Source organism: Hibiscus syriacus, unplaced genomic scaffold (genome assembly GCF_006381635.1).
Source record: "Hibiscus syriacus cultivar Baekdansim isolate YM2019G1 unplaced genomic scaffold, ASM638163v2 tig00111841_pilon, whole genome shotgun sequence".
NCBI lineage: Eukaryota > Viridiplantae > Streptophyta > Magnoliopsida > Malvales > Malvaceae > Hibiscus > Hibiscus syriacus.
Window position 1 is genome coordinate 538,513 of NW_024063196.1, and position 26,224 is coordinate 564,736.

General features: G+C 34.6%; 1 protein-coding gene across 1 annotated transcript; it reads left to right on the top strand.

Annotated features, from left to right (window-relative positions):
* The first annotated feature begins 950 nt into the window (after positions 1–950).
* On the top strand, positions 951–25,847 carry LOC120172054 (probable WRKY transcription factor 72). Its single transcript, XM_039179630.1, has 7 exons — positions 951–956; positions 1,216–1,317; positions 6,438–6,837; positions 15,608–15,825; positions 15,931–16,217; positions 16,248–16,434; positions 25,116–25,847. Exons 1-7 carry the CDS (start codon positions 951–953, stop codon positions 25,845–25,847), a joined length of 1,932 nt encoding a protein of 643 aa, XP_039035561.1.
* Positions 25,848–26,224: the final 377 nt, after the last annotated feature.

Below are 26,224 nucleotides of genomic sequence, written 5' to 3' on the forward strand. Positions count from 1 at the left end.
ATGTAATTTTGGTATTGATACTAGGTGATGTATCGATACCATATGAGGGGAGTACCAATATCCAATGAGGAGTATCAGTACCATCGTGAATACTTAGGCTATAAGCCTAGTGTGGGTTAAAAAGATGAATCCAAGGGGTTTGATGAGAGAAACATTTTAATAAGCTTACAAGTAAAAACTTTAATAAATTGCATGATAACATAAGATATTAATAATGTAAGATTCTATAAGACTTATGCCTTTGTATGATACTCGAGAAATGACAAGGACACCCGAGTTACTTGGTATGACAATTGTGTGATGGAATAAGGATTATCCAAATATATCCAATCTAGTGCTTATTCATTTTAAATGCTAGTTGGATGTTGTACTGACGGTATGTAACCTGGACACATCCCGAGTACTGTAGAGGAATATAATAGTCGGGCAAGGTACTGATACTAAGTGACCTAGACCTAGCCTGAGGTATTGGGGAGATGTTGATACTATGTGACCCATATCTCGCATTAGGGTATTCTAGTGGAAAATAGGGGTGTGATTTCCGTGATGCTATGTGACCCCGAGTTACACCCTAATGCTTACTTTTATTGTTGTATGAATGTATTCCAATGTTTATAAACATACTATTTGCATGCTTATATGTTGAATGCATATAGTATAGTATGGATATTTTTTACACTGAACTTGTGAGCTCAGCGTGTGGAATGTGTTTATGTGCGTAGGTTCTTAGGTGCCAGATTCAGGACTTCCATACTTTATTTTCTATCAAAGTATATCTTGATTATTGTAGTATGCATGTACCGTCATAGACTCTTGTTAATTATTTGAGTCGTAAACTCTTTTTGGATTTATATATTTTGATTTGTACTCATGGGAGCTCCACACAGTTTGTAAAATTAATTTATATTTTGTGAAAGTTTCATATTTGGTATTTAGTATGTTTTGAATGTATGGAGGTATTAAAAGTTTTCAAAAAGAAAAAAAGGGTTAGCCACTTAGGTGGTTCCATGTGAGATTCTAGTCCTCTGGATTTCTGGTTAGACCAGATTAGGGTGTTACATTTAATGGTATCAAAGCATTAGGTTCAGTTTTTCTTAGGACCCATGGATTAGAGTCGTTAGGTGTCAATGATGTTCATGCCTCTAGATTGTCAATCGGTACTTAAATGATTGAAAATGGCAATGATGTCTCTTCTCATTTCTTGGAAATTTGTAGGATATAGAAGACGATGTTGCCTATAGTGAGAAGGGTCCTGAGAAGAGTCGTACTTCTCTAGCTAGAGACAAGAGGGACCAGTTCATTCCTGACTCTGAGGATGTGGGTATCCTGAAATAAGTAAGGATAGACAAGGTAACATTCTTTAGGGACCTCATGCAGATATTGAAGAACATTGTTACGGCTATCCCTATGACACCCATTGTACCCGCTCCATCTACCCCACTTCTAGTCACCCCTCAAGAGTCCTCGAAAGAGACACCCTGTCTTTATAAAACTAATGATTTCCTGGGTTTGAGAGATGATGATTTTGTATCTGTCGACTAGTGGCTTCGTGAGACCCTTCATACCTTACGACAGCTTCATCTAATCCTTGAGGGTAAGTTAGAGTACACCACCGCCCTGTTAAAGAGTGATGTGATAGAATGGTTGGAGACATGGAGTTGGCGTTAGAGCTAGAGCAACCAACTTAAGAGCTATTTCTATCAAAGTTCAAGAAAAAATACATCGGTGAGGCCAATACAGACGATCTGAGGGACCAATTCCTGCATCTGATCCAAGGTGACCACTCTATGTATAAGTATGAGAATGAGTTATTACGCTTGATCTGTTATACGTGAGAGCTAGTGGTGACTGAGGAGCACCGTTGTAAGAGGTTTAGGGAGGGCTTCCACTTAGACATTCTTATTAACTTAACAGTCGACTCGCCTAAAGTATTCTCTGAGCTGACCTGTTAGGGAAAAGATATTGAGCGAGTCTAGAGTATGAGAGCCCGTCTATTTAGTGGCATTGTGGGATACAGTCGTAGATCCCTAGATACATTTGGATCATCTCATACTTCAACTAAGAGGGCTAGAGATTCCCAAGGGTCATGGATGTAACATCCTTAATACCGGGTTAGTGACCAAATTGTAATATTTCAGAATTTGGTGATTAAAGTTGAATAGTTGAAAAGTTTAGTGATTTATTTGAAAATATTACCTTGAAGATGCTAGTAATTATAAAAGGTATTAAAGGGCAAAAGGGTCATTTTAACAAGAGATGAATAAAATAATGATATATATATGGACAAGGATGAGAGATTTTTCCAGAAATCTCTTCTCTCTTTTTGTTCTTCATCTTCTTCTTCCTCCCGTGAAAGCTCCAAGGTAAAGGTAAGATTCCTTGTAGCTGATTATTTGTTAATTTTAAGAGTGGGTTTTGATCCTTATGTAATATTTAAGCTTATGGAAAGCTTAGGTTGTCCTAAAATCAAAAGATGAAGAAGTTATGAAAGATTAAAGAAAATGAGTTTTTAAAGGAAATGTTGGAAAAGAGTTAATAAGAGATTTTTGAGAAGGAATTTGACTTGTTATAAAAAAAAAGAGATTTATGAAGTTAGAAAGGATTTATAACAAAGTTGAAAATTTAGTAAGATTCTTAATTTTAAGAATCATGATGAGATATGGAAAATAAATATGGTTTATATGGATATAAGTTGGTTTAAGTAATGGTAGTTGAGTTTAAGGACATGATAGAGGCTTAAAATAGAAGAATTGAATGAAGAGTTGAATAATTTCGTACTTAAAATGGAATTTCTGGGTTGTGTTCATCGATGCATATTCAATGTGCATCGATGCACTCTCAAATAAATAAACATTGAATGTATTTTATGCACCAATGCACAAGTAGTGCATCGATGCATCGTTAGGGAATGCATCGATACACTGTGCAGTGCATCGATGCATACCTTCATTAAAAGATGAAATTGGCTTTTCTCTTAGCCTAAGGAGTGATAGTTTCAAATATATCAATTAGTATACTGATAAGTATAAATGTATTATTATGTAGATATAGAATGAAAGCTTGTTCCGGAACAAACTAAGGATTAGGATTGATTCGAAGCAAATGAGGCCCAGGTGAGTGTATACAAGTTAGTTTATGATGTTTAATGGAAATAAGACTTGCGACGAGTCTATTTCCTATATTAGAATGTATGAATTTATGATCATATGTATATGTTTGATTTGAGTATATATGATATAAATTACAGTAGGTGTTAAATGATTTGTGTGAATACATGTAATGTGATTAGTTATAGGATCTAATATGAATGATCTATATGATTGCATGGGAAGTGAAATAAGTTATATGATGGATGACCATACATGTTACAGGGTATAGGTGATTAATTATGAGAATCAGTATAATATATTTATGACTACATGAGATGTGTGATGAGTTAAATAAGACCAGACTATAGAGTAATATGAGAATATTTAAGAGAATAATATATAAATCAGAAGATAATAAATTAAGAGACTTTATGAAAATGGTATATATATAAATTAGGGGACATGAGCATAACGATGATACGAACCTATAGGATAAACACTATAGGAAAAAGTGACATGCTTAAAAGAAAACTATGATATAAAAGTTATAAAATGAAGAACTATAAAACCTGATGAGAAGGTTATAGGAGCTATATAGAACTAAATTAAATGGATAGAATAATTCATAATTAAATAAAGTGAGATAAGTGATAAGGGTTATATGTTATTGTACATGTTAGAATAATAAATCATGTAAGCTGATACAAAGGGAAAATGAGATAAAGATAAATAGCTTTTACCTATAGGATTGATATAAGATTATATGCCGGTGTGATAACATGTACAAGGGAACTAAGCTCTATGATATGGATCCATGTGAGTATAAGTAATGTGATTGCATAAACTATATATATATTTATATGATTTGGTATATGCCATTTGATTCTTGGGTATACATGTAGATAATATATGTGGATATAAGCTATGCAAAAGTGATCTATGTGACTAGATGTATATGAAATCTAAGTGATATGACTTATAGGTATTTCTATTATAATGTTACATGATATGCATGTATGTTAAATGAATTATGTGATGGTATAAGAAATGATATGAATTATATAGGCGGAAACATGTATATGTTATGAGATAAGACATATGACTATGAGTTATGTGAAAAGCTATGTGATACGTGATATGTGAAAGTGAATTACATGTTTATGTGAATATTTGAAATGAAATAAATGATAATGCCCATGTTATGTGTCATGAGAGCTAGGGGTATAGTTGGCATGCCAAGAGTCGAGGGTCTACGCGGTTCTTCGGGACATATGTATATTCTTTGGAACATTTATGAGGTCTTTGAGACACATACTTGGTCCTTGGTATATGTATATGATTCTTAAAGAATTTTTGTGGTCCTTATGGACATTATATGGCACTACGGTGCATTTCTACGTGGCACTTCGGTGCAATTCTATGTGGCACTACAGTGCATTTCTACGTGCACTTCGGTGCATTTATACGAGCTGTGGTGACAGCATTAGTGCACAACCTCTATAGACTCACATATCTATAGTTCTCACAAGTGTACCATGGGCTAATCAAAGAGATAACATGAATACAATATATATAATGTATGTGCTTTTGGTTATAGGAATTATGATTTATGGGTGTTTCTTGGTGAAATGATATATGTGTCATATGATATACATAAATGATAAGTACAAGATCAGGTGATAAATAATTGGATGATAATGATAGAAATAGTTATAATGATATATATGATAATGCTAAGAAAGTAGATATGATATATGTACATGAGTGTAGTTGTTATATAAAAAGGTGTGTGATTTTGTATGATAAGTTAGTATTAAATGTTCATGTGGTTTGTTATATGGAATGTTTTATGATTTCTATTATATGTTTTATTTGCCTCACTAAGTCATCGACTTAGCGTGTGATTGTTTCACACGTAGGTTCGAGAAGAATATAGAGAGCATTGGGGAGCAAGACATGTCAATATCTCCTTTACAAAGTTCAGATCAGAAAATATATGTATTTGGCATGTAAATAAAAATTTGAATTCGATATACTCGAATTGGTTTTGTAAAACCATATGCTACTAATTTATGTAAATTAGTCATATATATTTAGTAAAAGTTTTAAAATTATTCACTATTTTGTTCAAGTAAAGGTTTTGAAAAGTCAATGTGACATCTCGGACTCGTAGCCGGGTTGGGTACGGGTTGGGGGTGTTACAATGGATACCTTCATTTTCATAATCCCAGAGGTTGAGATAGGGTCCATTCCACAAGAAGGGTTTGAATGGTCATAAGAGAATCCTCTAGCTTCAGTATCTATAGTGAGTATAAGTGGTTCAGCCAAGATCATGCAACCCTCGACATACATGCACTGTGGCAGGTGGCACTCAAGGGAGTTTCATAGAGTTTCCAAAGTGTGTAATGGGTGTGAATCCCTTGAGCACCTCATCAAAGACTACCTTGAGGCAGAGAATGTAGAGTCATTGATTGTTTAGAGGTCAGCTCCAACTGTTAAGAGGGGTCGATGATCCTTTTAGAGAGGAAATAATTCAACCACTGGATAACATAGCAAAAATATTGTCAGATTCGTAGTTGGTCTTGAGGCTAGGGTTGCCTCTTTTCAGTACGTAGTCAGAGCTCAGGAGAACTGTGATGCTCTTGATGTCGTCTTAGGTATCTTTATAATTTTTTATTCTCGTTACCACTTTAGTGGATCTGAGAACCTATTCATATATTTGTTGAAATATTATTTAGGAAAGAGATATTTGAATCGAAGAGTTAGGGGTCAAGGTTTGAGTCTCAAGTCCTCTAGTATTAGATATATTAGTGGACGAGGTCCACCGTCGGTGCCCGATAGAAATTCAAGGGCAAACATTTCCAGCTGACTTAATGCAACTATTGTTTTGAAAGTTTGACGTGATCCTAAGAATGGATTGGTTATCTTATCATGATGTGAATCTGAGGTGTAGAGCTAGGCAACTCAAACTTCGCAAGTCAAAGGGAACCAAGATCGTGATGGCAAGGGAGGAGCTCAGTTATACCCGAGGATATTTTTTGCCTTAGAGGCCCACAAGTTGATAAGCACATGTTATGAGTCATTATTAGAAAATGTAGTGGAGACTTTTGTTCTGAGTCTAGAGCTGAAGGAGATTCACACAATGAGGGGCTTTTTTTATATATTTCTGGAAGATTTATTGGGATTACCACCAATAGAAAACTAGAGTTTTTCTTTGAGGTTATGTTAGGTTCAACTCCGGTGTTCATCACTCCCTACCGTATGGAACTGACGAAGTTAAAGGAACTTAAGACCAAAATTCAATAACTTTTAGAGCGAGGATTCATATGACTGAGTATCTTATTGTAGGGAGTACCAGTTTTGTTTGTAAAGAAGAAATATGGGTCAATGAGGTTGTGCATTAACTATCGTCAATTGAACAAGTTAACCGTGAAGAATCGATATCCGCTTTCGAGGAGTGATGACTTGTTTGACCAGCTTAAGGGAGCTAGAGTGTTCTCTAATATTGACTTAAGGTCAGGGTACTACCAGTTGAAGGTTAAAGAAGTCGACATAGCAAAGATAACTTTTAGGACTCGATATGGTCATTATGAGTTTCTAATGACGCCTTTCGGTCTCACCAATGCCCCAAGCACGTTCATGGACTTGATGAATAGGATATTTCATCAGTATCTAGACCAATTCAAAGTGTTTATCGATGTCATCTTTGTATACTCGCGTTCAAAGGAGGAGATTGATTATCACATCTGTATTGTACTTTAAACATTGAAGGAGTGCCAATTATTCACCAATTTCAGTAAGTACGAGTTCTGGTTATAAGAGGTATCATTTTTTTGGTCATTGGTGTCTATCAAGGGTATTCGAGTTGATCCTCAAAATATCAAGAAGTAATTGAGTGAGAATCATCGCGGAACGTGTAAGAGGTACATAGTTTTCTAAGGCTTGTCAAGAACTACCACCACTTCATAAAAGGTTTTCTATTATTGCTACTCCGATGACTAGGTTACAGTAAAAAGGAGTACCATTTGTACGGGATGATAAGTGTCAACATAGTTTCGATAGGTTAAAGGAGATTTTGACTCAGGGACCAGTGTTGACTCAACCAGAGTCTAGTAAGGATTTTATGGTGTTTAGCGATGATTCATTGAATGGTTTGGGTTGTGTGTTGTTGCAAGAGGGTTACGTTGTTGTGTATGTGTCATGGAAGCTTAAAACATACAAAAACAACTACCCCACTCATGATTTGAAACTAGTACTTGTGGTTTTTACCTTGAAGATTTGGAGGCACTATCTCTTCAGAGAAAATTTCTATATCTACAAGAGTTTGAAGTATATGCTCACACAAAAAGTGTTAAATTTGAGGCAATGACGTTGGGTGAAGTTGCTTAAGGGTTTTAAATATATGATCAATTATCACTCGGGTAAAATGAATGTAGTGGTGGACACCTTGAGTCAAAAATAGTATCTGATCTTTGATCCTTGCTTGCGTGTCTGAGTTTGACCGTCGATAGTGTATTGTTAGCTGAGTTCCAAGTTGAACCTGAGTTGGTTAAGGAGGTGAGGGAAATTCAGAGGATTGATAATCGTTTGTTAGATAAGGTTGAATAACCTCGTCGTGGTGAGGCACCTTAAGTTAAAGAATTACGATGTATTGTATCTCCAATGACATTTGTGTGTTCCGTCGAGCAAGGAGTTTCAAATCAAGATTCCTAGTGAGACACGTTGTATTTCATTTTCTGTCCATCCTTGAGGAAATAAAATGTATCAAGACTTTTGTCAGTTGTATTGGTGGTCATATATAAAAAAGAAATATCTGAGTTGTTAAAGTGGAATATCAGGTTCCATCAGGGTTGCTTTAGCCTATCTAGATTTCGTAATGGAATTAGGATAGAGTGACCATGGATTTTGTGACTGGGTTACTAATGACGCGAAAGAAGCATGATGCAATAAGAGTAGTAGTTGAAAGATTGACCAAGTCTGCTCATTTTCTAACAGTTCACATGGATTTCACTCTAAAGAGGTTAGTTAGATTGTACATTCAAGAGATACTGAGATTGCATAGAGTACCAACGTCGATTATCTTTGACTGAGACATATAACTCATATCGAGGTTTTGGAAAGCACTTCATGAGGCTTTAGGTACCCGACTACATTTTAGTATCACGTTCCATCTCAGATTGATGGACAATATGATGGTGTAATTAAGATTTTAGAATATATACTTAGATGTTACATTATAGACCTCAAGGGTAGTTGGGAAGATCACCTTTCGTTGGTTGAGTTTGTCTACAACAACATCTACCAGTCAAGCATTCAAATGACTCCTTATGAAGCCTTGTATAGGAGGAAATGTAGGATGCCTTTGTGTTGGACAAAGCTTAGTGAAAGGAAGTTAGTTGGTCCTGACCTAATCAAAGAAGTCGAGGAAAAAGTTTGATTGATTTAGGGTCGTTTGAAGGAAGCTTTTGATCAAAAAAGATCATATGTAAACTTAAATCAAAAGGACATAGAGTTTGAAGTGGGAGACAAGGTTTTCCTAAAGGTTCCATCTTGGAAGAGAGTGCATAGGTTTGGGTGTAAATGGAAGTTAACTCTACGTTTAATTTGACTTTATGATATTTTGGAAAGAGTAAGAACCATAGCCTATCGATTAGCCTTACTCTCAGTCTTTCTTCTTGGTGTTTTGATTCAAAGGTGAAGACTTTGTTGGTGTTCATCCTTAGTCCAAAATTCTTATGGCAAGGGTTGAAATCTTCATATTCTAACCTCTATTTTAAACCCTCAACCTTATAGTTTTCTATAGTTGGGTTTATAGAGGGTTTAGGGTTTAGAGATTATAAGTAAATCTAGATTATTCCTAAACCTTAAAAAAATTTTTGGATGGAGTTTTAAGTTCGTAGTTGAGTTAATAACTCAATTCATTGTTTATTCTAGTGAGAGAATTGGTTGAAGGTTCCAAAGGCAAAGAAAAAGATAAAGTGGTGCTTGGGTGAACCTTGAGTTGATTATTTAGCTTTTAGGTGTAAGGTAAAACACTTCTAACCCTTCCTTAGTTCTTGTAGATCAGCATGTGAAGTTTGATGCTAGTATGAGTGTATGAGTCATTTGGGTGCATTTGGGGGTTCATAGCATGAAAATGGGTATTGATATTATTCATGCATAAAGTAGTGACCTACCATGTCCCTTAAACTCTAAATAAGCTTTAAACACTATTTGGGGACTCTGGGGATACCTTATAACTGATTTGGAAGGTTTTAGATGAGAGAAATAGAGTTTTCTAGGTTGAGGGTATCAGTATTATTTGAATAGTACTGATGATGTTCGTCATGAATAGGCAAAATTCAAATGGTTTGTGAGGAGATTATCGATACCCCTTCAAGGAGTATCGATACTACTAATGTGGTATCGATACTTAGAGGCCTAGTATCGATACTCTATGACTTAATTAGATTCTAGTAGCCAATTCTAGTATCGATACTTGTGAAAGTATCTATACCGAGGGTAGAGTATCGATACTCCTAGTAGGGTATCGATACCGAGGTATTTTTTAAACCATCAAATATAATTTTAGTATAAGTACTCATAGGAGTATCGATACTTAGGGTAAGGTATTAATACTCTAAGAAGGAGTATTGATATTGAGGTATTTTTCAAAACATCGAATGCAATTTTGGTATTGATACTCGTAAGAGTATCAATACTAAGGATAGGGTATCAATACTCTCAGAAGGAGTATCGATACTAACGTATTTTCCAAAGCATCAAATGTAATTTTGGTACTGATACTTGGAGAAGTATCGATACCATATGATGGGAGTACCAATACCCAAGGAAGAGTATTAGTACAATCGGGAATACTTAGGCTATAAGGCTAGTATAGGTTAGAAAGATGAAACCAGGGGGTTTGATGAGGGAAACATTTTAATAAGCTTACAAGTGAAAATCTTAATAAATTACTTGATAACATAAGATCTTAATGAAGTAGGATTCCATAATTTAGTGTCTTTGTATGATGCTCGGGAAACGACGAGGGTACCCGAGTCACTTGGTATGATGATTGTATGATAGAATAATGATTATCTGGATATATCCAATATAATGCTTGAGCACTTTAAATTCTAGTTGGATGTTATGCCGACACTATGTGACCCAGACATGTCCTGAATAATTTAAAGGATTAGACTAATTGGGCAAGGTATCTCTGCTAAGTGACCTGGACTTTGCATGTGATATTAGGGAGATGTTGATATTATGTGACCCAGATCTTGCCTAAGGGTATTGTAGTAAGCAAATAATGGTGTGGTTTCTGTGATGCTATGTGGCCCCAAGCTACACTGTGATACTTACTTTTGTTGTTGTATGAATGTATTCCAATGTTCATAACCATAATAGTCGCATGCTTATATGTTGAATGCATATAGTATAGTAGGGTGATTTGTGTGGCACTGAGCTTGTGAGCTCAGCGTGTGGAATGTGTTTTCTTGTGCAGGTTCTTAAGTCCTATTTGAGGAGCTTGTCACTAGATTCAAGAGTTTCATACTCGATTTTCTATTAGAGTGCATCTTGCATATTGTAGTGACATGTATCGTAATAAAACCTTGTTAATTATTTGAGTTGTGAACTCTTTTTGGATTTATGTATTTTGATATATACTCATAGGATATCCCCACATTTTGTAAATTAATTTATATTTTATGAAAGTTTCATATTTGGTATTTTAATATGTTTTTAATGTATAGAGGTATTAAACATTTGCAAAAAGATAAAAGTATTAGCTAATTAGGTGGTTTTGTGTGACATTCTAGTCCTCTAGATTTTAGGTTAGACTGGATTATGGTGTTATACACTACCCTTCCCCTTGTTCTCGGAAATCGTAGCATTACCCATGTAGAGTTTCTCTTTATTGTCGTAGGATATCAAATCAGAAAAGAAATCCTCGTTGCAATAAATATGATATGTGGCTCTCGTATCAAACCATCTTTATTTTGGGTTAGAATCAACCATGTTGACTTCATTAGAACACACAAATCCAAGTAATCCACATTCTTGGAAATTCCTTCCACTTTGCCTCGTGAGCTTTGATTTTCTTTGGTTGTATGCATTCATTAGACTTGTGTCCCATTTTTAAATAGTTATATCACTTTCCATATAACTTTTCCCTCTTGGAAATTCCACATTTAGTTCCCAACTTTGACCTATTACTAGGGTATTTTCCCTTCTTGAAGTCTTTGACTCCTACCACGTTTGCCTTAGCCTATTTGAAGGAATCTTTGTTGAGTTTTTTGGCATTAATTCTTTTGTCTTCTTCAATGTGAAGTCTGACAATAAGTTCTTCATGGTCATTTCATTCCTCTTATGCTTCGGGTAATTCTTGAAGTCATTCCACCTGGGCGGTAGCTTTTCAATAATAGCTTCCACCTAAAATGATTCACTGATAACCATCTTTTCATCCAGAATTCTATTAATAATCAGTTGAAACTCCTAGTTTGGAATCAACCATAACATACTTCAAGAATTTAGCAACTAAAATATTTTTAGCTCTATCATCTTCAATTTGATATTTGTGCTCCAATGCCTCTCACGATTTTTTTGTCGTTTCATAAGTGGAATACACTATATACATTGAATCATGTAAACAGTTCAAGATATAGTTTCAGCATATGAAGTCAGAATGCTTCCAAGCATCAAGAATATTGAAGGAGATGATATTATCAACCTCTCATTCTCTTTCTCCCTCTTTAAACGCATAAGGTTCTCCCTTTAAGAACTTAGCATAGTTCACCATGGTGAGATAGAACCACATATTTTGTTGTCATATCTTGAATCTTCTCCATAAATTTTTGATGGACTCTTGATGTTGTTAACAACCACTGTCATTTGATTCATATTTAGATTTTGATTCTGAATCAGAATCATCATTCTAGAATCCAAGCTAGGCAACTCGTTGGAATTTGTTACTTCCATTATTCTGTAAAAGAAATGAACCATAATCAGTAACCAATGTTACTATACTGAGAATTTCTATTAAAACAAATTTTTCCACTCTAAGCAAACTCGTTAAAAGGGCAGGATAGATCCTGAACCCATAAGTTTTCCGAATATTAATAAAGGAATATAACAATCCGAGAAAAAGAAAAGCAAAAAAAAATATTAATAAAGGAAAAGATATAGTTTAGAGTAAAGAACCCAAATAACAAGCTAGAAACTAGTTGAGACCTGTAGCTACACAATTTCCTTAAGACAGCTTTTCGGCCACTCATTGGTACTCGTGATCTTTTGGCCATTTTTCTCCCAAGATACAACAACGATATAATCAGTGCATAGTAGCACAACTTGCGAGATCAAAAACTATATCTTGCTAGAGGCTAAAAATAAAGAAGAAGCAAAGAGATTTTTGAGTTGTGTAAAACCTAGTAGGTTTACATGATATTTATATTATTTCACATAGGAGAAAAATTGGAAACAATATATTCTGAAAAGTAAGGCTATTAATTAGTATCCGAATAAAATCAGAAATAATCAATTAAGAAAAATATTTAATTTGTAGTGTGAGTAAAATATCTATATGCCCTTGAAGGACTAGTCCACTTCAAATATTTGCGTAGCCCACATAAGTTTTCCGAATAGTCTCAGATTTGTTTTCAAAGAATTTTTCTTAAGATTGTTGTAATATAACAATCCGAGACGAAAAGAAAAGTAAAATAAAATTTTATTAATAAAGGAAAAGATATAGTTTAGAGTAAAGAACTCGAATAACAAGCTAGAAACTAGTTGAGACCCGTAGCTACACAATTTCCTTAAGACAACTTTTCGGCCACTCATTGGTACTCGAGATCTTTTGGCCATTTGTCTCCCAAGATACATCAACGATATAATCAGCGCATAGTAGCACAACTTGCGAGATCAAAAACTATATCTTGCTATAGGCTAAAAATAAAGAAGAAGCAAAGAGATTTTTGAGTTGTGTAAAACCTAGTAGGTTTACACGATATTTATAGTATTTCACATAGGAGAAAAATTGGAAACAATGTATTCTGAAAAGTAAGGCTATTAATTAGTATCCAAATAAAATCATAAATAATCAATTAAGAAAAATATTTAATTCGTAGTGTGATTAAAATATCTAAAGACCCTTGAAGGACTAGTCTGCTTCAAACATTTACGTAGCCCACATTTTATGAGTGCACTTACTTAACCCTAATAGATTCAATAAGCTTCAATTTACACCCCCACCTACCACTTACCTTGCACACAAGCCACAATTTCACCTCTAATAATTCAATAACTAGTAACTGGATTTGTGTATATAAACCATTTCCTTGCTTGTTTTCTCACCAATGTGGGATATGAGTTTTCTCATTTTCCTTACACAACACAATTCACATGTACCTTACTTTGAACATCAATTTCTCATTCATCTCTCAAGCGTTTTGAGCATATGAGATATCGTTGTAAATATCTCATGAAGTATAATATGAATCAATAAATTCATTATTCGATTTTTAATCTTTACCCTTAGAAAATATGCCTCAAAGTTTCCTATTTATCACAAATTTTCCAACAGTTTGTAAAGTTTAATGTACGATTGTTTCTCATGCGCTAGTTAGTAGATTTTGCTTGATCCAAAGGAGCACCATCGGTAAAAAAATCTCCAACAATGTCTATTCATATTACAACACTGATCTTTTAGAAGGCATGCATTCGTATCATATAGACTTTGCTTGTATTTTAATTTTAACTCTGACTTCGTGCATTAACCAAACGACTTTGGTGGTAAAAGAATTATTATTATTCCTTAAGGTCCCTTGCTCAAATACAAAGAGCGCCAAAAACCAAAGGTGTAAACTTTCAATGTTAAATGATTAAGAGTCTTTGAACATATTTTATCTTGTATTTATCCTAAATTAATAAAAAAAAAACTTTGAATTTGTAAGTCTTTTGGGTAATTTTTTTCTTAAACATATTTTGAGTCAGAGCTCTATTTTATTTTTTGTATTTTATGGAACATATATCATTGATGACAAATTATGATATATTTATCGTAATTTTTAAGGTATGAATGTTTGAACCGCTCATAGGTCCAATATAACATCTTAGATTTATTGTTTATAATTGATTGAAGTAATATTTTGTAATTTTCTTTGCTTTTATTAAAGAAATAGAACTACAAATAATCCATACGGGTAGTCGACACATGTACCACAAGACCACAGTTAGCAGGCTTGACTTATACCACATTGTAGGGATGTGTGCAATATATAGTCAACACATGCATAATCATGTGATCTTATTCAACCTGTTGAAATATTTGGAACGTGCCCCAATCATCCTGAGATTGAATTCTCAATCCCTGGAAATCACATTACAGATCTCGAATTTAAATAATAGTTTACAACTGAATAGCATCCGCTATATATTAAAAGTATATTAAAAGTAGTGTTGTCTGATATTATTATTATATGATTACGATATCATGATAATATTTAATAATTATAATCACGATAAATATAATGTAACTGAAAATATGATTGTAATTAAGATTAAAATTACAGCAGTCTGAATCCGTGTGGAGCAAGCGTATACATTGACCGGCCCTGCTGCTTGACAATGGAAAACAAGGGGCCAATAGGCAGCCTGCAAGTCGTTGAAAACCTGAAGCTGACCATTCCTTGAAACTTATCGCTCAAATCAATGGCTGTTCCTTTCACTCTTATCCCCATCTGACGTCCTTTCAGTATCTTAGTCTTCATATATAATATTAGGTTATTGGCCGCAATTTTAGCTCTCTTTCCTTAATTTTTTCACAATCATTAATCTGGGATAAAATACATCTCGGGTCACTTAATTATTAGTTCGATTATGAAAAGATCATTTTTTCTCTAAACGTTATGATTCATCCAGTTAATTAAAATAACATTACACATTGGTCACTGTGTCGTTAAAATTAAATAAATGTCTAATATGATATGGTATAATAATAGTTTTAGTCTTCAAAACTTATGCATTATATCAATTTAGTCTTAATTCAAAATAATTCAATAAATTTAACCCTTCATATTTAAAATCATATCAATGTAACTTTTTTTTATTATGTGAAACTCTTAAGTCAAGTGAATCCATCATATCAAAGCAACAGTTGGATAACCACATTTTATCATAAAACAATAAATTAATGTTAAAATATTATTATTTTTACAAAGAAACATGGGAATACTATAACATTCATGGGAGAAGGAAAAATAATTTAGTAGAATAATAAAGACTAAATTGAAAAAAAATTAAGTATCAAGAGTTAAATTTATTGAATTGTTTTAAGTTATGACCAAATTGATAGAATGTATAAATTTTAGAGACTAAAATTATTATTATATTTTAATTAAGTGACTAAATTATAGCTTTTAGAAACAATATAGCTCGTTTGTAATCGAACTAATAACTGATTGACTAGGGGAGTATATTACCCTTAATCATTTTATGTCTAAACTGTGAAACGTTGAAGTTGAATTCTTCTCAAATAGTTTACTCATTCTTTTATGATAATGAAATTGATCTTTCAACTGTTGTTGGGGGTGTACATTTCTGTGCCTTGAAACTGTATAAGAAAACCCTCATTTCTCATACATCAATGGAGGTTTTATTGATGAAAATGTCAAGGGAAGATGGTGCTGTTAAACAAGAAGAATACATTACTCAAACTGCCTGCCATGAAGATGGTTTCTGTCCAAAATCTAGCCAGGTATATGTAGAAAACATTACTTAAACAAGGTATATGTATGTATATATATATATACATGAATTTATAAGTCAAAATATGTAATATAACTGTGTGTTGATTAATTAGGAGGAAGGACTTGAATCAGCATTGGAAGAAAACGAGAGGTTGAAGACGATGATAAAGCAAATCCAGGAGAATTACAAATCTCTTCAACTGCGTTTCTTAGAAATGCTTCAACAAGGATCCGCCATTGAAGGTGCAGAAGAAGAACCAGAACTCGTTTCACTTTCCCTTGGAAGAAGTCCAACTGGTTCGAAAAGAGATGATCAGAAGAGGACGACAACAACGACCAACAGAAAAACTGAAGCAGATGATGATGATCATAACATCAATGGCGGTCTAACTCTGGGATTAGAGTTAGACCCTAAATTTCTATTGTCTACTGAAAATAATTCAGAGTTGCCAAAGGAAGAAGATGATGATGCAGGAGAAACATGGCAGCCAGCGAGCAAAGTTCAGAAGAACACAAGTGGGGATCATCATGAAGAGGAAGTAGGACATAAAAGCCAAGTAAAGAGAGCTAGGGTTTCTGTGAGAACTAAATGTGAAGCACTGACGGGGCAAAATCTCGTTGATAGTGCGTTGAAATTTTTTTTTTCGTGAAATAGTGGGATCGCCAGATTAATTGCTAAAGTAGTGTCCTCTACAGTACCGGGGGTAGGTCGCCATGCACGCCCGGCGACCTACCAGGTCGCCATGCACGCCCAGCGACCTGGTAGGTCGCCATGCATGCCCTGCGACCTACCAGCAACGCCCATGCACGCCCAACGACCTCCATGCACGCCCATGAACGCCCAACGACCTCCATGCATGCCCAGGCACGTCCAACGACCTCCATGCACGGCCATGCACGCCCAACGACCTCCATGCACGCCCAGCTCGCCAAAGGTCACCATGCAGTCCATGCTTGGACTGAACAACGTTGGGCCATGCAGGATAGGTAGCCATACAATCCTCTCCACTTGCAGCTGCTCAGGAGAACCTATTCCTCCTGCTCCTCGCGTGATTCCTCTTACATCTGCTCAGGAGACTCATGCATGCAGCTGTAATAGCTGTATTATTGCAGCATGATTTGAGCTGCAAAGTGTCATAGATTCGTGCCCTAGCTTCTAGCCATAGCTTGTCCCTCATGCCATAGCTTCGAGACTGTTCACTCTTGTTATCATAGCTGTATTGGTGCAGCATAAAATCAGTTGTGTTGTATTATTGCAGCGTTCAACGGTTGAAAAATTTACAGCTTTCAACGTGAATTATACAGCTCAAATTGATTGCAACTTACCTACCAACCGTTGAAATATCATTATATATTGGATATGAGGGGTTTAGGGTAGAATCATAAGAAAGAAAGAAAATTTGGCGAGAGAAAGGAAATGAAAGGAAAATAAGAAGAAGAGGAAATGGAGATAAAGGCTCAAATATCGTTTGTGAGGTAATTTTTAATTGTTTAATTTAGTTTATTAATATGAAATTATGAAATAATTAGTTTGTTAGTTTAGGGTTTAGGATAAAACATAAATTTAGTTAATTAGTTTGTTAGTATAAATTATTAGTTTGTTAGTTTAAGTTATATTATATTAATTTGTTAGTTTAAGTTATATATTAGATTATATAAAAAATTAGTTAATTAGTTTCTTAGTTTAAGTTATTAAATGTAAAAAATATTTAATTAATTTGTTAGTGTGTTTAAACGTATATTAAGTTGTTTGTTGAAGTTTAAGTTAAAATATTAAAAAAGTTAATTAGTGCTTAATTAGTTTGTTAGTTTGTTATTTTAACTAAATTATATTATAATAAAGAAATAGTTTATTAGTTTAAGTTATATTATAATATATTAGATTATATAAATTTAATTTTTTTAATTTATTGTTGTTTAAAGAAATAATTTTTTTACACGTACAGAGCATTATTCCACAACATTTTTCCACGTACATATTGATTCGAAGAAAGAAACAATAAAGGAAAGGAAAGGAAAGGAAATGAGCAACAACTTTTTCACGATTGTCCATTATAATGGACAGATTATGGAAAATGAGATCGGAGTAGTTTTTCAGTCTGAAAAACCAATAAATATGATGTTCAAAAAAGACATCACATTTATAGAAATGAAGCATAAGATAGAAAGAAAAATTTGAGTTGCAGTTGATGGTTTGAGGTATAGGTTTATGATATGCCCCAACCCAGTCAAATATGCTGCAGTTCCACTTGAAGAAGATGATGATATTGGAACCATGGTTCGATTACATGAGTTAACCAATATAGCAGTTATTGAGTTATTTGTTGATGTGCATAACATATGTGATGTTCCTGGGTCATCAAGAGGTGTGGCTCAAAATCCATCTGAAATGACTTTATATAGTCAGTTTGAGGAGCCGACATACAGGTTCCCAAACAGTTTTATGGCACTATTGGAAAGTGTAAATGAAGTCGGGGGGACATCTGCAACAGAAGAGTGTGAGACGAGAAACATACCGGAATTGGTTGTTGATATTGACGCTGAAAATCGATGGGGAGAAATTCATGATGATTCAAGCGAAGATGAAGAAACCGAAGAACCCGTTTTGGGCGGCGACGAAAATATTTTTGGTGGAGGTGCAATTGATGAAGTTCCGGCACCGTATGAAGCTACTCCTCACATGTACGAGATAGACTATGATGCGATGAGGGCACCTGAATTCCCAGACATGCCACATTTACCTCCATACCAAATGACTGCATCATTCGATAATTCTGGTGAATTTTCAGTTGGGGTGCAATTCAGAGGAAAAAATGAAGCTACCCTAGCGATTAAAGAGTACTGCATAAAATGCCATGTTGATATCCATGTTGCAGAGTCCAACCAGAAAACCCTATACGCGAAGTGTGTAAAATGGCCTAGAGTGCAAGTGGAAGATCAGAGTGTCGAAAAATCAAAGGCACGATGTTTGGGTCATCACGAGGTACAATGGTCCGCACACGTGTTTGCGAAACTTCATCGAACAAGACCACCGACTATTGGACTCCGATGTAATATGTGAATACGTGAAGGCGATGGTTGAAAAGGATCCAAGGATATCTTGTTCAGTGTTAGCTGCATCTATTCGAAGCCAATTTGGATATCAAGTAAAATATGGCAAGGTGTGGAATGCGAAGATGAAGGCAATGAAGCTGACGTATGGAGATTGGGATACATCGTACAATGAGCTACCACATTTGCTACAAGCAATGAAGCGATTTATCCCAGGAACCATAGTGAAGTCTCAAACCATGCCCGCATATGACGAAGAAGGTCAACTTCTGCCAGGGAAGAAAATATTTCATAGACTATTTTGGGCATTCAAGGCATGTATTGAAGGATTTCCATTTTGTAAACGTATGATCCAAGTAGATGGTACGTGGCTGTATGGTCAATATAGGCATGTACTTTTGATGGCAGTTGCTCAAGATGGTGAGCGAAATATCTTCCCAATTGCATTCGCCATTGTTGAGGGAGAGACAACAGAGGCTTGGGATTTCTTTCTGACCAATCTACGTCAATATGTCGTTCGTGAAGATGGAGTTTGCTTGATATCCGATAGAGGAACGGGTATTTTGGCGGCAATTGAACGACCAGGAAGTCGTTGGATACCTCCGTATGCATATCCGACATATTGTATCCGTCATATTGGCAAGAATAGTATCGACCAATTTCATAACGCACACATTCGTAGCGAGATAGTCAGCATGGGTAAGTTTTATTTTCAATATTTGTGCATTTTTTACATGGTTTTTTTAATTGCGGTTTAACACAATATATTATGAAACAGGATACGAACTACGTCGACCAAATTTTGATAAGAGATTGGAGAATTTGAAGGTATTTTACGATGATCAGCGTGTTTGGAAGTGGGCTTCAAAAATACCGCGGGAAAAATGGTCACAAGCATATGACGAAGGTCGGAGATACGGACATATGACCACAAACCTTGCTGAGGCCATTAATTCGATACTAAAAGGTACACGCCATCTCCCAATTGCGAGTGTGATGAAAGAGACATACTTTAGATTGGGTAAAGTTTGGTCGGACAAAGGCAAAGAAATAGAGAGTCTTATAAATAGAGGTAAAACTTGGGCTCCTACAGTGGTGGAATCAATGGAAGCAAATGAGCGATTGGCAACATCAATGGTTGTTCATAATTTCGACCGAGTTGGTCATACTTTTGTCGTGTCGTGCATACGCCGTAACGTCGGAGGAGAAGACCAAACATTTAGAGTTGATTTACGACATAAATGGTGTGATTGTGGTCGTTTTCAGGCATGGAAATATCCATGTGCTCATGCAGTCGCAGCATGTATGTATGCTGGTGTAAGCGCATACACTTATGTTGATGAGTGTTTTCACTTACGTAGGATATTAAATGTCTACAGCTATGAGTTCAGACAGATACCAAATGAATCATATTGGCTCAGAAAAGATCATGACGAATGGCTGCCAAATCCAATGCTTCGCAGAAGTCCAAAGGGTCGACCTGAGTCCACTCGTATTCATACCAGTATGGATTTCCATGCTAGAGAGAGAGGTCAAACAAAGAGATGCGGATTATGTAGGGGTGAAGGCCATTCAAAAAACAATTGTCCTAATTTACCAAGATATAGGCCTCATCATTAGTAATGATATATGTATTTCTATGAATTTCTATGTATTTATAAGATTTAGTAATGATTAGTAATGATGAAATTATTATTAATATTTAATGATTTAATAGTAATTTGATAGTAATGATTAGTAATAATGAAATTATTATTAATTATGTATGATTTGATAGTAATGATTTAGTAATGATTAGTAATAATGAAATTATTATTAATTTTTAATGATTTGATAGTAATGATTTAGTAATGATTAGTAATAATGAAATTATTATTAATTATGTATGATTTGATAGTAATGACTTAGTAATGATTAGTAATAATGAAATTATTATTAATTTTTAATGATTTGATCGTAATGATTTAGTAATGATTAGTAATAATTTATTATTAATATTTAATGATTTGATATTAATGATTTTGTAATGATTTGATAGTAATGATTTACGACTTGAACAATGAACAATGTTTGGTTCAATTAACCATATTTTCGTTACATAACTAGTAATGAAATTATAATAATGATTTGATACTAAAAATCATTATAAATATGTAGAATTTGTTAATGTTTGAAAAAACTAGTCTAATGTCAATATTAAATTTGTAACAAATAACAAACTAGTTTACAATTGTTGCCGATGTCGGGGTGTTGTTGAATGATAATGTTGGGGCGGACGTCTGATGCGTTGTGGCCGTTGCGGTTGCTCAGGAGTATGGTACCCATCCTCCTCATTCGTTGGGGGCATTTGAACTGACATGTGTTCAAAGTCATACGTCGACGAAAACATGGGAGAGTAGATGGATGCATCAGGCTGCACAAACTCTGGTATGTATGCATCGCCGAACGGTTGTGGTGCGCTATTATCCACATCGGTCATTTCCGCTTCAGGTTGTTGAGATGAACCCCCACTCCCACTTGGTATAGAGTATTCAGCTTTACCAAATCTTTTCTTAAACCTCAAAAATTGTTGCCTCTCTACAATTGTTGTCAAGAATGGCTTTCCATTATCCAAAAAATAAGCAAGGTAAGCCGAAGTCTCAAAATTAAAGTCGTCGTCTTGAATGTCGTCAAGAATTGGCATGAATAAAGCCCTATTGTTCCAAGCATTAATGTAGATTGCATGATTCTCAACCCAATTAACATTTTCTTTACGACGACCATCAAATCTGTGCAGCTGGTCATGCGTCTCAACCCAATTCACCTGACGACGACCATCTAAGATTTGGAGGAGGTCATGATCCCATGGACTCCGCGGAATAGGTTGGTGGAAGTGGAATTGCCTCAACACTCTATCCCCAAATTGGATCTCAACAAACGCAAAATTGATCAATGGTGTAACAGCACACCAATATTGACACCCATCTAAAATATCGTGCGGTATTAACACAAGTATTTCTCCATTCATGTATGGTCTCCAATTAAACTGTAAAATTACAAAAACAATAAAATTTATTTAAATCAAATAATATAGTTAATTTAAATAATAATTAAAAATAACAGATTATACATACCTCCTTTTTTGCCTTAATGTCGATCTTCAGCCTGAACTCTTTAATGTTGTTGTGCACCAACCTCGTGCCTTCAATTTTATGCCTCCATCTGTATATCAATCAATATAAAAATATGGTCATTTTTATTTTATAATTAATATTTTATATTAAAATAGAGAATTCATATTACCTTCCGGCAAGCGGAAAGTCAACCGCAGTCCGACTAATCGGTGTCAAAAACGGAAGTCTATGCCAAGCCCATGACTGTAGCAGCAACAGACATCCACCGATTTCTGCTGTATTATTATCATTCACGACTAATGACGCCTTGCACATCTCACGATACAAGAACGCCAATATCGCCGATCCCCAGCTATATTGCCTACTATTCTCAAAATTTCTTAAAAAAGAAGATATTGAGTGTGAACATAACTACCGGATTTATCCGGCATTAAAATACCCCCAATCAACTGTAATATATATGCTCGTGTTGCATATATAATTTCGTGCTCCGTACTATTTGGTTGAAGCTGAAATTCATTCTTCAACCATGACAACCTCACACGCCACCCTTTACACTCTGGTGGTACGGGCGTTTTCCCAAGAAACAAGCTACAAAGTTGTGCCACATTATTAAACTCATGTGACGTTACCACTGGCATCCCATTTGTTTGGACCCCGAGCTGTAATGCCACATCCTCCAGAGTTATGGTACATTCGCCACACGGCAAATGAAACGTGTGCGTTTCTGGTCTCCAACGCTCAATCAAGGCACTGATCAAACCTGGGACCAACTTGTAATCTCGCACAAATGTTACATACCAAAATCCAGCCTCCTGCAAGTTTTCTTCTATCAATCTATGTGGCTTGGGCACTTTATGTAGCCGATGACGAAGGACTCGTTGCTCGTCCTCCTGCAATTAAATATTTCAAAAGATTTATCACAATCACAAAATAATATTCAAATATTTATTAATTATAATTCATTAAACAAATATTTTATTCACCATTATTCCCAAATGACTTGAAATATGTTCATTTTCAAGTCTCAACAGTGGAATTTGGTCAGCCATTGGAATGAATCTGTACAAAAGTAAACAACAATATTTAAAAATTCATTTAATGTAACTAATATAATCTAACTAACTAACTATTTTACAACACAACAAAAAAATTTAATATAATAACTTATAATATTAAACTAATAAACTAACAAACTAAACTTTTAAAATATAAATTAAACGTAAATTTTCCCTTAAACAACTAATAAACTATTCTTTAATATAAATTAAACTAATAAATGATTTTTAATTATAATTTACTACTAAAAACTAATTAACTCATTTTTTTATATAATATAAATTCAACAAACAAATATAACTTAACTATTTAACTAACACAAACTAATTACATATTTTTATATATAACTAACGACTAACAAACTAACTAAATATTTTTATTAATATGTAACTATCAAACATGCTAATTACATAATTTTTTATTTCTATATGATATAACTTAAACTAACAATAATATAACTTAAACTAACAAACTAATTAACTAATTTTTTGTTTTACCCTAATTTATAATAATAAACTAATTAACTAATAATTTATAACAATAAACTAATTTAAATAATTATTCTTTTATATAACTTAAACTAATAAACTATTTTTTATTATAATAAAACTTAAACTACTAATAAACTAATTTTTTATATAATATAAATTCAACAACCAAAATATAACTTAACTATTTAACTAACTACAAACTAATTAAATATTAGACTAACTAACACACTAATTAATTATTTTTTTAATATATAACCATCAAATAAACAAATTAAATAATTAACTAAAATTTTGTTTTAACTTAAACCATAAACTAACAAACTAATAATTTAAAATAATAAACTTATTAAAATAATTAAAAAAAAAACTTACCTCGATGTTGTGCTCTCCCTTTCTTCTTCCTCCTCTTTTCTCTGCTATCTTCTCCTTTGCTATTTTCTCCCTTTCTTTCTCTCTTAATTGCCATCCATCCAATATATAATACAACAACCGGTATTGCTTCAATTATAGGTGGCCGATTCACGTTCACGGGCTGCAATAATGCAGCAATAAGTGCTGCAATAATGCAGTTGATTTCACACCCATGTTGCTGCAATAATGCAGCTGATTTCACGCTGCATGGGACCAGAGACGCAGAGGCAGCAAAGTGGGGCAAAGTCATAGGTCGTCCAGACGCATGCCACGTTGCCCTGCAGAGACTCCAACCTCGCCCAGGGCCAACCCTAAACCACCAACATTGTTCAGTCCAAGCATGGACTGCATGGTGACCTTTGGCGAGCTGGACGTGCATTGCATGGTGACCTTTGGCGATATGGGCGTGCATGGGCGTGCATGGGCATGGAGGTCGTTGGCTGGTAGGTCGCAGGGCATGCATGGCGACCTACCAGGTCGCTGGGCGTGCATGGCGACCTGGTAGGTCGCCGGGCGTGCATGGCGACCTACCCCCGGTACTGTAGAGGACACTACTTTAGCAATTAATCTGGCGATCCCACTATTTCACGAAAAAAAAAATTTCAACGCACTATCAACGAGATTTTGCCCACTGACGGTTAGTAAAAAGGCATAATGATACAATTATCCCTAATAGTTGCATAAATAGTCCTTTTTGTTTTTTTTTAACATTTTAACTCTAATATTTTTAATTTTAGTTAAAACATATCTTGTTAGATGAAAATCATTAGTTAACTAGCGGTCAACACATGACTTTTTCACACATGTTTAATTGATTATATGTCATGTCAAATCATCATTTTAGGTGTTATGACATATGTTATGTCATCAAATTTGATAATGTGACATATGTCATATGATGTGACATATATCATATCATTAATTGAATACATATAAAAATATAACGTTAGTAATATGTGTTGATCGTTAGTTAATTAATGACTTTCATTTAACAAGATTTGTTTTAATTAAAATTGAGATGTTAGAGGAGAAAACACTCAATAAAAGAAAAAAGAAAATAAAAGATAAAATAATTATTTGTCATGGGGAATAATTTTGTTATTATGACGGATATAAATTAAGCTTTCAAGCTTTTGGTTACGGCGGAATTTTATTTCATTTGAATCCTTATAGATGTATGATGGGTGTCAATGGAGGAAATATGGACAGAAAATATCGAAAGGAAATCCATGTCCCAGAGCTTTCTATCGTTGCACAGTTGCACCAGGGTGTCCTGTAAGAAAACAGGTGCAAAGAAGTGTCGACGATATGTCCATCTTAATCACAACTTATGAAGGGAACCACAACCACCCGATTTCGGAATCAGCCACCGCCATGGCTTCCACCACTTCGGCGGCCGCTTCCATGCTGTTATCGGGCTCTTCAGCATCTCAACCACTCTCAACTGAACTCAATGGACTCAGTTTCAGCAGCATACATGATAACTCGAGATCACCTTCGTTCCCGACGATCACTCTAGACCTCGTCGGCTCTCCGTCGTCGTTCCTCACCAACTTCCCTACAACATCCAGATTTCCGTGGACGAATCTCAACTTTTCTTCCCAACAAGACCAGTTTTACCAGACGTTAACAAAGGCAATCACATCGGACCCCAGCTTCAGATCAATAATATCTGCTGCCATTTCAATGGTGGATCAAAGGGCCGAGAGTTTTGGTCACAATCCGATGCAGGCGACCGTTTCACAAAGTTTGAAGGATCCATCATTATGTGAATCTGGCTACTTTAAAGGACTAGCATCTTCAAGCTCTCGTATAGGAAGTTCGCCTCAATCATCTTCCTTGTCCTTTTCGGTTTTCAATAGTGCCTCTGCACTTGGTTCGGATAATAAAGAACCAAAAAAATAATGGATGGGCATGTATGCATGTATCTATCTTTTAAACTCAACGTTTAGTCTATTGATAATAGACATTTACTCCTATTTAATCCGCTCAAAGTTTAATCTATTGATCATAGATGTTCGCTGCTAAGTTTTTAAATAAATCTGAAGAATACAAGGTTGTTAAAAACGCTCATATTCCTGACATACACGATGTTTAAATCTATAATATCAAAGATAACAAAAAATCTTCAATCATTGAAGTCATTTGATTTGTGCGATTTTCACTCATATTTAATACACAACGCGTTACAAAAAAAATGTCACTCTATTAATAAAATAAAAATGTCAACAATAGTTAATGAAATTTTTTGTCGCTCTTTACAAGAGGGTATTAACAAATTG